Consider the following 14,557-nt stretch of genomic DNA (forward strand, 5'->3'; position numbering starts at 1 on the left):
GCTTCAGCCGTTTGCAGGCCTGAATTGAATTACAACCGCAATACCTGGCTCGCCAATGCCAAAAAAACTCCCATATTTTGGTCCATGAACGGACTGCAAAGTGAGAGTTGTTGAGATTGTACGGAGTATGGAGGTATGGATTACATTACAAAGTACGGATTACGGATTACTGAGAGTTATTGCGTTCTATGTGGTATGTAACCTTGCGAGGAGTCCGTGCACTGTGCCAAGCTATCACGTGGGTCAGCATGCCTTGGGCCTCGATAGGGTAAGCTAGTGTACGCTACTCAGTAAGATCGTGGCGAACCTGGCCGTTCTTTTGCCGTGATCTCGAACTTCCTGAAAAAGACGTCGCCTTCGACATCCACACCAACGTTTCCCAGACCGCAAGGCAATCGAACCACACAATGGCGTGGAGAAATCAAGGCATAACCGGCTCCAATAATATTCCCTTGGGAAAGCGCCGGTTTGGAGCCGACCCCGAAGACAGCAGCACCAAAAATGGCAGCGCGTCGCCAAATGGTCTTGCGAACGGCGACCGCGATGCTAAGCGCGGTCGGAGCCCTGAACGTACGTTATTCTGGCGACTCTTCTCCGAGGTATGATCCTAATTTTCCCTTTTCGCAGGTTCCGAACACGACGGCCCGAGACGTCGCAAGAAGCGCAATCGCTGGGGCGAAGCGACCGAGAACAAGGCCGCTGGGCTCATGGGCCTGCCGACTGCCATCGTCGCCGACATGACTAGCGAGCAACTGGAAGCCTATACTCTCCATCTGCGCATCGAGGAAATCACGCAAAAGCTCAAGATTGACGACGTCGTTCCCGCCGACGGAGACAGGTGTGTTTTGCTGCGCGTCCCACCTTGCCTTTACTGCTGATGCTAACGGCGCGCGATCAAGGTCTCCGTCGCCTCCTCCGCAGTACGACAATCACGGCCGCCGTATCAATACTCGGGAATATCGCTACCGGAAGCGCCTTGAGGATGAGCGCCACAAGCTGATCGAGAAGGCCATAAAGACCATCCCGAACTATCACCCGCCCGCAGACTATCGCCGGCCGACCAAGACTCAGGAGAAGGTCTACGTCCCGGTTAACGACTATCCAGAGATCAATTTCAGTATGATTGCTAACCCTCTAACCTCTTCTAACCACTCCAAACTCCCCTCACCCTTGGTACTTTGCCAGGCACTTGTGTCGGCATCCTGCTGTGATGCTGTGCCTCGCGGGCTAACCCTTGGACTCTAACTCGCTCACGAACTTTTTGTTTTCTTCTCGTCTCACTTGACCCGGTTTACTAACGCTTAGCTCTCCCTATTTAAGTTGGCTTACTCATCGGACCTCGTGGCAACACTCTCAAAAAGATGGAAGCTGAATCCGGAGCCAAGATTGCCATTCGCGGAAAGGGTTCCGTGAAGGAAGGCAAAGGCCGCTCCGATGCTGCGCATTCTAGCAACCAGGAGGAGGACCTCCACTGCCTCATCATGGCGGATACTGAGGAAAAAGTCAACAAGGCCAAGAAGTTGATTCACAACGTTATTGAAACGGTTCGTGGTTCCCGCTTTGAGTGCTACATGTAACGCATGCTGACCAGGTGACCAGGCCGCGTCTATCCCTGAGGGCCAGAATGAGCTGAAGCGGAATCAGCTGCGCGAGCTGGCCGCCCTGAACGGAACACTTCGTGACGACGAGAACCAGGCATGCCAGAACTGCGGCCAGATTGGGCATCGCAAGTATGACTGCCCGGAGAGGCAGAACTTTACGGCCAACATCATCTGCCGTGTCTGCGGCAACGCCGGGCATATGGCTCGTGATTGCCCCGACAGACAAAGAGGTGCTAGCTGGCGTAATGACGGTCCTCGGTCGGGTGCTTCCCGCTTGGGTGGCGGCGATGCCGTAGATCGCGAGTACGAGGTATGTGGACCCCTCGGGTTGGTTTAAGCACTTCTTTGTGCTAACCTGTCGCAGCAACTCATGCAAGAACTCGGCGGTTCCGGCGCGGCTCCCGCGCGTATTGAAGCAGGGCCCGGCTCCCATGGTCCTTCTGGCGGCGGAGGCGATGCTCGGCCCTGGGCACGCGGCCCGACTGGTGGGCCTGCTCCTTGGCGTATCAGGAACCACGACCGGGACAACGAGGGCGGCGCCCCGACTGGCCCCTCCGGAGGGCCTGCACCGTGGGCGCGTGACCGCGACCGCGACCGTGACCGCGACCGCGACCGTGGCTATCGCGGGTTCGATGGCCGTGATGGAGGTGATAGCTACTACCCTGGCGGCCACGGCTCCTATGGCGGGGCCCCTACTGCCCCGGGCACCGCTCCCTGGAACCAGCCCATGGGTGCTCCGGCCGCATACCCCGGATACCCGGGTTACGGCGGTTATGGCGCCCCTGGTGCGCCCCCGGGAATCGGGGTTCCTCCCCCTGGCTTGCCTCCTCCGCCTCCTCCGCCCCCTCCTGGTGGCGCGCCGCCTAGCCTCCCTGGTGGACTAAACGCCCTGATCAGTCAGTACGCTAATGCCGTGCCGCCTCCGCCCCCTCCGCCCTCTGGGGATGCTCCTCCTCCTCCTCCACCGCCGCCGCCCGCAGACCTGCCACCACCTCCTCCAGGTGCTTAAGGGTAGACGCTAGCGGACTAACTTGCTGCGATGCAGTCTTTTGTCGGGTAGTAGATGCTACTGACGACCGATAGGCTGTTTCTTTTTTTCTTTCTCTCTCTCTCTCTTTCTCTTTTTCTTCTCTTCTTTGCAAATGGCTAGCCTGGCCCTAAGCCTAACGCTTTGATCAAGCCTGTCGGACCAGACGTTGACAGTCCATTGGCTAGATAGTCAAGGCAAAGGGATAGCCAGCACTAACTGTACAAGATTGAGCAGCGGAATATTGCATGAAGATACTCTCGCAATCTTGTGGCATGTATAATGTGGTGAGAAATAGAATGCTGGCTCCGTCGTATAGACAGCTGTCGCCTGGCTTGTCATTCAATAGCCGAGGTGAAGGTTGCTATACACACTTTATATGTGCATGCAGCGTATGTATGGTATTTAGAGGTGTTGGCAGGGTACGGATTACCTTATTCTGTACTAGTACTGTATGCACACACTTCTTGCTTAACATGAGGCTTGCAAAGCACCCCCTTGCAGGTGGCAAAGGGCGCCTGTGACATCACTTGGGAGCTTGGGCCAATTGCTGCGTGTACATACATACATACATCCGTAGCTGTTGCAGCCTACTGCAGCTGCGATCCGCACCTACACATCAGAGCTCCGCTCCCCGCAAACTTGGTCAACGACCTCGCGGCTCGTAGATCATTTAATTGCCCAAGGCACCCACACTATTGCTTGAATTCTAACCGGCTTCTGCATTTCGCGAGGTCGTCCATGCTACTTTGTCGCCATTTCCCCAGCAACACGGTGGACTCAACAAGAGTATATAAGCCGGTCGCTTTCGCGAGGAGCGACCCCGCGAGTACAGCCGCAAAACAAGGGTCTGCTTCGACGTTTCAGATGCTGTGTCGTACCTGAGCTTTTTTCGACGACGCAGTCCCAAATAGCGTGCGTTTGGCGAGTCGAGAGTCCTGCCGTTGAATGTGGGAGACGATACAGCGCGAATCGAGATACTTCTTCCGGGACTAGGTCGCCCAAGTCCTGAACAACTCATGTCGTTCGCAAATCGGCAACGTCTTATATGAGTAGTCGGAGAAGCTTGCGGGTGTTTCCTAGCTTCAACTGACTTCGCATTTCCTGACCGAAAGAGGGAACCCCCGTCAGCCCACCCGTGCTACCCAGCTAAGTCACGATGATCAACCCCTTCTCGTTCCGGCCAGGACCCGTCACCTTCTGGACCACGGTCACCTATCTCGCCCTTCTCATCCCCATCATTGTCATCAACGAGGAGACGCCACCGGCACCACATGGCGAGTCTCCCGTGAAGGGCACCAATCTCACCCAGGCCTGGCTTGACCTGGCAACTCTCACTCAAGCCTACCACCCCTACAACAGCCACTACAACGATGACCTTAGGCGGTTTCTTCTCGAGCGCATACGCTCTATCCTAACCGAGAATGGGGCGGCTTGGACGATCGACGGGTAAGACCTGCCGCGCAAATCCGTCGGTTGTTAACCTGAGTTAATCAATTCAATCAACAGCAAGGGCCCAGAAAACCCGGATGCCGCTGTCACCGTGTTTGACGACTTGACATCCAATTGCACCTTTGCAATGGCGTCAGGTGTCGTCCCCGACCCCAAGACACCCCAAATCGCCGCGTACTTTGAGGGCACCAACATACTTGTTTACATCAGGGGCAGATCCGATGGCCCGGGCAAGTGGTGGGATGCAGTCGAACCTCATGATTCCGGGCAGAACGAAAAGGGCTTGACGCTGGTGAACGCTCACTATGACTCGTACGTACCTGCCACCTCAAAATCGGGTCTATAAAGTACTGGACTGACTGTATTCAGGGTCTCCACTGGCTACGGCGCCACAGACGACGGTATGGGTGTCGTTACTTGCCTGCAGTTGATCCAGTACTTTACCCGACCCGAGAACCAGCCCGATAGAGGCATAGTGGTCATGCTCAACAACGGCGAGGAAGACTACCTGTACGGCGCCCGAGCGCTCGGGCAGCATCCTCTGAATCCGTACATCCACACTTTCTTGAACCTCGAGGGAGCCGGTGCCGGCGGCCGAGCCATGCTGTTCCGCACTACCGACCGCGAGGTTACGGCCGCCTACGCCGGATCACCCAATCCCTTCGGCACCGTCATCGGCTCCGATGCTTTCGGACTTGGCTTCATCAGGAGCGCCACCGATTACTCGGTTCTCTACGACGTGTACGGCCAGCGCGGTCTCGACCTTGCCTTCTTCAAACCCCGCGCGCGTTATCACACCAACCAAGACGATGCCAGGCACGCGTCTAGGGGTAGTCTCTGGCACATGCTGTCGGCCGCGATCCACACGACCGCCCGCCTGTCCGGCGACACGGGCAACACCTTCGTCGGCCCCCGCCCCGACGGCGCGCGCGGCAAGGTGAGCAACGGCAGTCCGAGTGACGGAGTGTGGTTCGATCTCTTCGGCAAGGGATTCGTGCTCTTTGGTCTCAAGGGCATGTTCGCATGGTCGTTGACCCTGCTGATCGCCACACCGCTCATCCTCATACTGGTCAGCTACCTGCTGCATAGAGCGGATAAGTACTATCTGTTCAGCTCGAAAGTCAAGACAGGTTACGAAGCCGATGACGAGCCCGTGTCGGTCGGGGGATGGAAGGGCTTCTTCCGGTTCCCCTTCGCGCTCGTCGTAGCCGGGTCGCTGACGCTGGGAGCAGCCTTCTTGATGAGGAAGGTGAACCCTTTCATCATATACAGCAGTCGATATTCCGTGTATGTCTGCCCCTACAGCCCTTGGTTGATGCGAAGTGTCACAGTGTTTGCTGACATTGCCAATTAGTTTGGCCATGATGGTGTCGCTGTTCTACTTTACGTTTTGGGTTATCATGCGCGGCGCAAGCTCTGTGAGACCCAGCGCTTTGCACAGAACCTATGTCCAGATTTGGATATTCATTATCGGATGGGCCGCGCTCGTGGCGGTCACCGTTGCGGAGGACAGGCTGAGGATCGGCGCTGGGTACCCGTCGGTTTTTCTCGAGTCCGCCGTGTTTCTCTCGCTGTTTATTGCCCTCTGCGAGCATTTCGCGCTGCCGAAAAAGTCGGCCTGGGCCCAGAAACTGCGCGACGAGGAGGAGGAGAGGGAATACCATCGCGGCCGTTCTCGCGATGGTCCCTCGCCATCCCAACTGCCGCCTCCAGCATCTACCCGAGAGCCGACATCCCCCCGAACAGGACCCTCCAACCATTCCACGTCTGCCCCCCGACCAACTCGTGACGGTGACGAGGACGACGCCGACACTGAGGCCCCGACCGAACGGACCCCGCTCGTAGGCGGCAGCGCGGCTGGTGACCAACCAGCCCGAACCACTTTCGCGACAACCTATCGGCGCTCCATCTCGGCCCTCGTCAGCAGCGCCGCCCGGCGCTACAGCCACGACGGCCTCCCCCATCCCTCCCCCTTCGAGAACGAACAGGCTTGGTCCGGCCGCCTCCCGTCGTCGGCCTGGATCCTGCAATTCCTCCTGCTGGGGCCCTTCATCATCATCCTCGTGGCTCAGACCGCGCTCATGCTCGTCGACGCCGTCCACCAGACCGGGGCCGACGGCAGCAACCTGCTCCTCCCCTACCTGATTTCTTTTCTATCCGCCGTTTTGCTGCTCCTCCCGCTGGCGCCCTTCATCCACCGCGTGACGCATCACGTGCCGGTCTTCTTGATGGTCGTGTTTGTCGCGACGCTGGTGTACAACCTCATCGCGTTCCCCTTCTCGGCGGGGGCGCGGTACAAGGTGTACTTCTCGCAGACGCTGGACCTCGACCACGGGACGAATAGGGTGTGCTACGACGGCGTGGAGGAGTACGTCCGTCCAATCATCGCGTCGCTGCCCTCGGCTTCGGGCAAGGCGGTGGACTGCGGCGGGTCGAGGAGGCCGGGGCTTGCGAGCTGCTGCTTTGACGGCTCAGATTCGAGGCCGAGGCTTACAGATTTCCCTGTCGATGGGCGGTTTGCTAAAGAGCAGAAAGAGGAGGGAGACGAGGGCTATAGCGGGTTGGTAACGGTCAACGCCTCGCGGACGGGGCCGGGTGCCGCTAGGCTCGAGGTCGCGGCGAACAACACCAAGGCTTGCTTCTTGGAGTTCGAGGCGCCCGTTTCCCGGCTGTCTGTGCACGGCAGCTCCGGATGGGATGCGCGGTTCGGCCAGCTCTCCGATGCGGGGATCACGCAGTTCCGGATGTGGCATCGGAAGTGGAACGAGAAGTGGGTCGTGGATGTCGAGTGGAAGGATCCTGCTGAAGACGGGGAGCTGAGAAAGCGGGAGAAGGGCTTGAAGGGCGCAGTGGTATGCAAGTGGAGCGACGCAAACGTCCATGGCACGATCCCGGCGCTGGACGAGGCGCTCCAATTTGTGCCGGCGTGGGTGGCGGTCACGAAGCTGTCGGAGGGACTCGTGGATGGGAAAAAACGGTTCGAGGTGTAAAAAGGGGCAGGGACCCCCGACTCTTTAGGTTCGAAGTGCCGTTGATGGTCTACACGGTTATCCTTCCCTCTTTTCCCCCCTTTTCTTTTTTTTTTTTTTTTTTTTTTTTGTTATGGTTCACGGTCCAGCGCTTCGATGCAAACGGCGTTTGTTTGTATGATGTCCTGTCTTGATTGTGAGCTTAGTGATAGTGGCAGCAGAGATTGTGAGTGTCGATGTAGGGCGTGATATGTAGTTCGGGTCCTTGGTTTTTCTTATGTAGCAGCGTCACCTATTCATTGTCAAGCTGCCTAGCCTAATGAAGCAAAACGATATTGGGCCTTGAGGCATGTTCTATGAACAAAGAAACCATATGAACATTGATGGATGTATACGGAGTATCGTGGTTTTATTGCTGTGGTCGTGTCTATGTTCCTCTGCAAGCCAGTATCTCTGTTTGTTTGTTTGCATTTCACACCTCATCATGCGGACGGTGGTTTACTTTCAGTTTCTATCCTTAGCAGCTTTATCTCAAACAAATTTTTTTTCGGCCCCGGAATGCCTCTATAAAGATACTCGCCTGTTCTCATTTATCGTACGAGTCGCCCTCTGATCTACCGACGGTAAAGCTATCCGCCGCACATCGATAGGTATGCTGGTTGGGGTGGTATTTTTGTATGTACAAGCATACGAGAAAGAAACACTGAGACTACGCACCAATAAACAGCTAACAGGGAATGGCCGCATCGCTCTGCTATTGGGCTCTTCCCATCGGTGATCGTGTTTGGCTTAAATTGTGGATGGTTACGCCGGATAATTCGAGGTTGAGATTGGGGAACCATTCTTGGGAAACGGGGGGAAGATCATTCATTGCAAAGTGGTGGAGTGACTGAAGAGGAAGAAAGGTAAGGGGATCAAGACATCCCCGAGATGCAAATGACGTGCAATCGTCGTAGAAGATTCTATATTATTCCAGCCGTGCTCTGTAGTCTCCATATTCGAGAGGTGCAACTTAACTATTCTTGCTGCTGAGTCCTAGAATAATTCACTTCGCAATGGCAGATATACTGAGGACATTAGCGTGCCAGTTAACATGTGTTCCTGAATGATACATCGAGTCATATCGTCCCTTGAGGCATGCTGTTAGAGGCGAACCACTGATTGGAGGTACAATCTGCCGTTTATTGCAACGAAAAGTATGTCGGATGTTCGAGAGTGATATCTGTATCAGGAAACCGGCGTGTGGCAGCTTCTTTTCTGGTTTCTCAAGTCAATGGGCCTGATCGACAATGACACAGTTGGGCAGATCGATTTACACATCTCGTAAACGAGGAAGGGCAGCGAAGTGGTGTGGCCATCGCTCCTTCCATCTCATTGTAGGTTTCGTGGCCTTGGCCCTTCCCAACCTCGTCGACAACGCGAAACCCTCCAAACACGAAATCTCTAAATAAAAAAAACCATCCGCAGAAACTTCCGCTTCGAAACCACTAATTCTACCTACTTCTTCTCACCGATATCTTGTCCTGAGAAACCACTTTCGAGGCAAAGCTCTCAATCTCTACAGCTCCCTGGATTCGAAACGTCTTCGATATGGCGGCCATCATTCGAACCATCTCCTTCCTGCTGGTTGCAGCATTTGCCATCATGGCACTCGCCGCACCTTCGCGTTCCGACAACTTCGTCAAGCATGCCATCCACCACCGCAACCATGCGGTGATTCCGGCGACATCGACCCGTGATGCCCCAGCCTCTGCCTGTACTAACGGCATGCCGGCCTCTAAGCAGCATCCCGCAGGCTACCCGATCGACGACTACACGCTGGTGACTCCGGATTCCAAGAACTGGACCTCGTATGCGGTTGCGAAGGACTGGTACAGCGACCATTTCATCTCCGGCCCACACGTACGTTCGTTTCCAGGGGTACAAATCGCTGCGGTGTCGTTGGCTGACTAGGACGATAGGCAATGAGTTTCAGTCATGAGAGCGACCCGTATGGCCCGTTCAAGTGTCAGTACACGTGTAACGCTGAACCCAACTGCAATGCCTATTTTGCGTGGTACGGTAAGTACTTCATCATGGACTGCACCTCGTAGAGCACGCACTGACGGTCTAGTAGAGAACATCGAGACCAACAACGAGCACATCAACTGTGTCCTGTTTGATGCCGTGTAAGAATCGCCTATCAGGAAACTCGCTGCATGGAGCTGACACTTTGCAGTATTCCGACCTCGATCTTTGTTGAGGCCAACGGCACCATTGCCTCGGGCGCCTATGACAGACTCTGTAACCACTCGTCCTAGGAGCGTACGGTGTAACAGCTCCGCGGAGTCTGTTACACTGCGGCCCTGAATGGCCTAATTTCGCGAAGCGCAATATGCATCGACGGCCGTTTCGCTGTTCGTTGAGAAACCTGGCAACTCTTTGCCCTCCTGAGGATCGTGGAGACTCGAGAGCGGTTCAGAGAAGGGGGAGGAAACCGAGAAACTGCGGACAAGAGGGTGCACCTAGTAGCCCATTTCTTACTGGAGACAGAAAATGATAATTTTCTATATACTCACCGCTCATTGATGTATCCCGACTGCCCCAAGGGTATCTTCATGCCGCCACCACAACCAGGCCGTTCTTTATCAATGCCATAGCTTCAACCACCCTTGCCCAAAGAAGAAAGAAAGAATACAAGCCGTCAAACGCCAAAGAAGAATAGAAGTGATCCTTACCGACTCAACTCACGTCTCCATCGGGTCTCCACCCCCGCCCCCGGCATCACCGACGACCTTGGCGAGCTCTTCCCTCGCTCTCCGCCACAGCTCCCGCTCCACATCCCTCTCTACCGTGCTGCTCGCCATGTTCAGCTTGCCCACATCCAGATTCCCATACCTGCCCATCCCGTCGGGCTCCAGCCTCCTCGGCCCGGCAACTCTTGCCTTGGCCGCGTCACCTGCTCCTCCCTCCGGCGACTGTTGCTGCGGTTGTTGCTGTTGTGTGCCACTCGGGGCCCCCGCCGCCCCTTCGCCGCCCTGCGGGATCCCCTCTGCCGCCGCCGTACCCGCCGCCGTCCCGGAGCCGGCTGCGGTATTCTTAAGAGTAATGATGCCCGCCTCTTCGAGTGCGAGGATCTGGCGGGTGAGGTGCTTGTCAACGCGGTCCAGGGTGTTGAAGAAGGCTGCCTGAGCTGCGTTGAAGGCCGATACCGGATCGTTGCCGGTGGCCGGGGCGGGTTCCGAGGATTCGAGGTCTGGATCGCCGGTTGCAATCGAGCTGGAATTGTTGTTGCTGCTGCTGCTGCTGTTGTTGTTGTTGTTGCCGGTTTCGGAAACAGTGGTTCCCGGAGGGGTGGCCAGGGCACGCATGGCGGCCGAGAGATGGACCAGAAGGGAGGCGATGTCCTAAGGAAGGAATATTTAGTACATATCGTAAAGGAAACGAATTGGTGGTGAGAAATAAAGGGGGGGGGGTTGCGGTGTACCTGGTCGGTCTCGCTGAGCTGTTGGATGCGCTCGCCAGGGGTGAAGGGTTGGTGAATGTCAATCGGCCCTCCGCCATTGGGGCCGGGAGGTGGCGTTGAGCCATCCATGGTGAATTGGAGAATTGATGGGATTCTGCGATAGTGTTCGAGACGGCCACAGATGGTCGTGTGGTAACCGTCTGGGTCACTTGGCCAAGCTGACCAAGGGACCAAAGCCCCAAGCTCCCCTCCCCCACATCAATCAACGCTGCAAGGTTCGCTGGCGACTTGAACGTGGGGCGTGGCGGGACGCACAGGCCACTCTGCATGTAAGAACCTGGTCGCCTCGGAGGTCTCCGTTTTACGGTCACGGCGCAGGCTCTCTCAATGTTTCAGTCACTCATCAAATCAGCCTCAACCGATCCCTACAAGTCCACTGTCCTCGGGAAAGGAGGCCGGCTCCTTCAAGGTCTTTTCAGCATTCTCTTTTCCTGATCCTTACGTGGAAGCCTATCAATCCTAGTATAGCGCGTTGTCATCGAGCTCATGGGAGCAGGACCTGCGGGGAGACGCGCCCCAGCATCGTTGGTTGCTCCTGCACATCCCGCGAGAATCGAGGCGTTGAACCGATAACGAGCCTTCGCTGCCGTGTTTTTTTCTTCCTCGACTAATAGTAACACACCAACTCACCGGCCGAGATGTCGAATCAAGTGCCCCAGGGGGGCGTGCCGGGGTCAGCTGGAGGGCCTTACAGCGGCCAGCCTCAGGCTGCGGGAGGCCCTGGTAGCAGTGGTGCCGCAGCAACAACGACGAGCTCTGGCAATCCGCCATCAGCTCAAAACCTCAACCAGATTGTAAGCCCCTGTCGCCCGTTATGATGTCTGCTTTGCGCCCCTCCCATCCATTGCTCGGGAACTGTCGTGGCAGACCTTAAGGACCTTAAGGGCCTCCGGGGCCGCGGCCGCGAATCGAACTTGGACAGTACCACACAGAACCCCATCTCATCAAGTGATGCGATTGCCATTTACGTGTCAAGAGTTCCGGATATTGTGGGACCGCATCCCGAGTACCTATCTTAGGTAGCAACTGCCATATCCTTTTTTGTTGGGCTGGTCTGCTTCTGGGAACCGGGCTGGGATGGTGGTGCCATTCAAGCTTGACTTCGCCCATTGTTTCCTTAACTCGAATATGGTGTGCCATTTGCAGGCAAAGTCTTGACCCGGCAGGGCTGCGGTCAGATTCGGATTATGCCTATCCCAACGTCAACCCCTCTTCATTCCCTTGCAGCATCACTCTCGCCAACATCGGCCAGCTTTCGTCATGGCCCCTCCCAAGCCGCGGCCTCTGCCGCTCGCTCCTACTCAGCTGCCGCACAACGCCGTTGTGGACTATGGCTCACAGATTGCCCACCAGGTCACCGACTACCTGAAGAAGAAAGGTTTCACCAAAACCGAGGCTGTTTTCCGTCAAGAGACGGCCTATCTCGGCCCCGATGGGAGGCCTGCGCAGCGAAGCGAGGACCCGGGCCCGAAGAGATACCTTAAAGCCTTTGTGCTGTTGAGGAATTGGATTGAGAACAATCTTGAGATTTACAAGGTCTGCTCCTCTCTCCCCGTTGGCTGCCTGGCACACCACTAACTTCTCCCTCCAGTTTGAGCTCAGGAAGCTTCTCTGGCCCGTCTTCATCTACTCCTACCTAGAACTTGTCGCCCAAGGTTACACCGATGAAGCGCAACACCTGCTGGAAACCCTACGGCCGCAGTTTGAAGCCGTACACCACGAGACCTTAGCGCTCCTGGCTACGGTCACGCTGCCTCAGCACGTCAACGAGAACGAGACGACCAGGCTCTACCGGGAGAACAAGTACCGCATCCCGCTGAATCAGTCGCTCTCCGGCAACCTCTTCCACTTTCTAGAACGCGAGGCGGACGAGGGCGGAGCGACGATCACTTACATTCTCCAAACCCACTGCAGTGTTGAAACGAGCGCCCGCGGGCCAATCGAACCATACAGTTTCGAAGCCATCTACCGGCGTGCCCAGAACCTTGACCTCGACGAGGTCGACGCTCAGGAGGGCATTCCAGGCGTCTTCACGGGTGTCTCCAACCGTGATGTCCTGGACACCAGTGCCAAGCTCAAGCTCGGCCCGATGCCGTTGGAGCCCGAGTTGAGGGACGATGTCCGGGCCGAGCTCGAAGAAGAAGACCAGCGGCATCCACCGGCCGACGGCCGACCTACGCTGGTCGAAGAATTCGACAAGCGCATCAAGCGCGAGGAGAGCGCGGACGCGCCTTCTCGAGCGGACCTGCCCCTTCCTCCCTCGCGTGCTAGGGATGTGGTGATGGAGATGCAGAAGGTGCGCGAGAACCGCGACCGGTTCCGGATCGAGGGTCGCACGGGTGGCATTGGCATCCCAGTCTCGGCATGCATGTTTACTTTCCACAACACTTTGGGGAGGTATGTCGCAGTCTGCCGCGTCCGTCCCTCTGGCAAATGATTTTTTTTTTTTTGTGCTAATGGTCTCCCTAGCGTTTCTTGCATGGACTTCTCCAACGACCACCAGCTCGTGGCTGTCGGCACGATGGACTCGTACATCCGCGTGTGGTCTCTGGACGGCAAGCCGCTGCCGAGCAGCCTCGAGAACGAGAAGGACCTCAAGGTCAATAACCGCAAACTCATTGGGCACTCCGGGCCTGTCTACGGGGTGTCGTTCTCGGATTCCATCGCGAACCTCAAGCGGAACATTTACGGTGAAAAAGACGAGAAGAAGCCGGATACGAGCACCAAGCTGCTCCTCTCATGTTCGGCGGACGGCCAAGTCCGCCTCTGGTCTCTGGAAGTGTGGGCATGCCTATGCATCTACAAGTCGCACCTCGGTCCAGTATTCCGCGTTCTGTGGAGCCCCCACGGCCACTACTTCGCCACGGCTGGATGGGATAAGACGGTCCGCGTCTTCTCCCAGGACCACGCGTCGGCGCAGCGCCTCATGGTCGGCCATGACACCAGCATTTCGGCGCTGGCGTGGCATCCCAACGGCACCTATGTGTTCTCCGCCTCGGACGAGATGGACAAGACGATTCGCATGTGGTCCGTCACCACCGGCAATTGCGTGCGTGTGTTCACCGGCCACACCCACTACATAAGCGCCCTTCAGTGCGCCCACAATGGTACGATATTAGCCAGCGCCGATGCTGGAGGGAACATCATGCTCTGGGACATCGACAAGGGCACGCGCATCAAACAATGCCGCGGCCACGGCAAGGGAGGGATCCCGTCACTCAGCTTCAGCGCCGAGTCGAACGTCCTTGTGTCAGGCGGCCTAGATGGTACCGTCCGCGTCTGGGACGTCGAGCTGCCCGCGGATCCCAACAAGGCCAATCCTCTCACGGGTGGAACAAGCCAGCCGGCCGCTCAGGCGGACGGGACGGTGACGGGCGACACCATCGCTGTCGGCGGTTCCTCGGATGGCCGCAGCATCACGGTGGGCGGCCAGGCAGCGCCTGCGGCCAGCGCGAGCACATCCGGGGGAGGAGTTGGCACTGGCGGAGGCGGGGGGGGAGGTGGTAAGAAGAAAGGCAAGGAGGTTCAAATAACACCGGACCAGATCAGTGCTTTTGCGACCAAGAAGACGCCGGTCATGAAGGTGCAGTTCACACGCATGAACCTAATTGTGGCTGGTGGCTGCTATGACCCCGAACGGTAGGACGACGAGGAATAGGCAGCTACGGTTGCCCGCAAAATTGGAGCAAGGCTGCGAGCGGGCATTCAAGGATCGGAGAGGTTGGCTGGTTTTTTTTTTTTTTTTGACCGGGGAGGCTGTGAAATGGAGCCCGGAGTTCTTGGGAACATAGCTATATGTACAATAAGGTGCAAGGGATTCGATATCCATGGTCACTGCGTTGATTCAGTCGTGGGAAAAATTCAGGCAATTGATCAGTGATGGCAGTTTTCGTTCCACATATTTGATTCAGAGATGATTCCACGGCGAGAACCACGAATGGAATGTTCGATGAGGAGCAGCCTAACTAATCCGTAGTTAGTTATACAAAGTAACTATTCCGTG

The 14,557-nt window shown here is 56.6% G+C and overlaps 5 protein-coding genes across 5 annotated transcripts; 4 read left to right on the forward strand and 1 right to left on the reverse strand.

The window, feature by feature from the left end:
• Positions 1-38: 38 nt before the first annotated feature.
• Positions 39-1,245, forward strand: P884DRAFT_313020 (uncharacterized protein; the record flags this gene model as incomplete). The annotated part of the gene is made up of 3 exons (XM_069445224.1): positions 39-570; positions 628-838; positions 900-1,245. The coding sequence occupies exons 1-3, from the start codon at positions 408-410 to the stop codon at positions 1,243-1,245; spliced, it is 720 nt and encodes a 239-aa protein (XP_069295315.1). The 5' UTR covers positions 39-407.
• A 2,542-nt stretch (positions 1,246-3,787) lies between these two features.
• P884DRAFT_301830 (uncharacterized protein) lies at positions 3,788-7,070 on the forward strand (the record flags this gene model as incomplete). The annotated part of the gene is made up of 4 exons (XM_069444891.1): positions 3,788-4,077; positions 4,138-4,392; positions 4,450-5,367; positions 5,435-7,070. 4 exons carry the CDS (start codon positions 3,788-3,790, stop codon positions 7,068-7,070), a joined length of 3,099 nt encoding a protein of 1,032 aa, XP_069295316.1.
• Positions 7,071-8,693: 1,623 nt separating this feature from the next.
• P884DRAFT_228678 (uncharacterized protein) lies at positions 8,694-9,418 on the forward strand (the record flags this gene model as incomplete). Its single annotated transcript, XM_069439727.1, has 4 exons — positions 8,694-8,951; positions 9,011-9,110; positions 9,166-9,217; positions 9,268-9,418. 4 exons carry the CDS (start codon positions 8,694-8,696, stop codon positions 9,347-9,349), a joined length of 492 nt encoding a protein of 163 aa, XP_069295317.1. The 3' UTR covers positions 9,350-9,418.
• Positions 9,419-9,536: 118 nt separating this feature from the next.
• Positions 9,537-10,684, reverse strand: P884DRAFT_248222 (mediator complex, subunit Med11). Its single transcript, XM_069440542.1, has 2 exons — positions 10,516-10,684; positions 9,537-10,435 (listed from the first exon to the last, which is right to left on the reverse strand). Exons 1-2 carry the CDS (start codon positions 10,621-10,623, stop codon positions 9,776-9,778), a joined length of 768 nt encoding a protein of 255 aa, XP_069295318.1. The 5' UTR covers positions 10,624-10,684; the 3' UTR covers positions 9,537-9,775.
• Positions 10,685-10,908: 224 nt separating this feature from the next.
• Positions 10,909-14,297, forward strand: P884DRAFT_262681 (TAF5-like protein). The gene is made up of 4 exons (XM_069441681.1): positions 10,909-11,348; positions 11,908-12,090; positions 12,146-12,951; positions 13,024-14,297. Exons 1-4 carry the CDS (start codon positions 11,193-11,195, stop codon positions 14,195-14,197), a joined length of 2,319 nt encoding a protein of 772 aa, XP_069295319.1. The 5' UTR covers positions 10,909-11,192; the 3' UTR covers positions 14,198-14,297.
• The last annotated feature ends 260 nt before the right edge of the window (positions 14,298-14,557 follow it).

This window comes from Thermothelomyces heterothallicus, assembly GCF_042370625.1.
Source record: "Thermothelomyces heterothallicus CBS 202.75 unplaced genomic scaffold P884_scaffold_22, whole genome shotgun sequence".
Classification (NCBI taxonomy): domain Eukaryota; kingdom Fungi; phylum Ascomycota; class Sordariomycetes; order Sordariales; family Chaetomiaceae; genus Thermothelomyces; species Thermothelomyces heterothallicus.

Excerpts from the sequence above, each read along its gene's own strand:
- P884DRAFT_248222 (XM_069440542.1), bottom strand. The coding sequence starts at position 10,623 with ATGGATGGCTCAACGCCACCTCCCGGCCCCAATGGCGGAGGGCCGATT. Across the intron at positions 10,436-10,515 it reads AGCTCAGCGAGACCGACCAG|GACATCGCCTCCCTTCTGGT; the intron begins GTACACCGCAAC and ends TTCCTTCCTTAG.
- P884DRAFT_262681 (XM_069441681.1), top strand. The coding sequence starts at position 11,193 with ATGTCGAATCAAGTGCCCCAGGGGGGCGTGCCGGGGTCAGCTGGAGGG. Across the intron at positions 11,349-11,907 it reads CTCAAAACCTCAACCAGATT|GTCACCGACTACCTGAAGAA; the intron begins GTAAGCCCCTGT and ends ATTGCCCACCAG. Across the intron at positions 12,091-12,145 it reads ACAATCTTGAGATTTACAAG|TTTGAGCTCAGGAAGCTTCT; the intron begins GTCTGCTCCTCT and ends TTCTCCCTCCAG.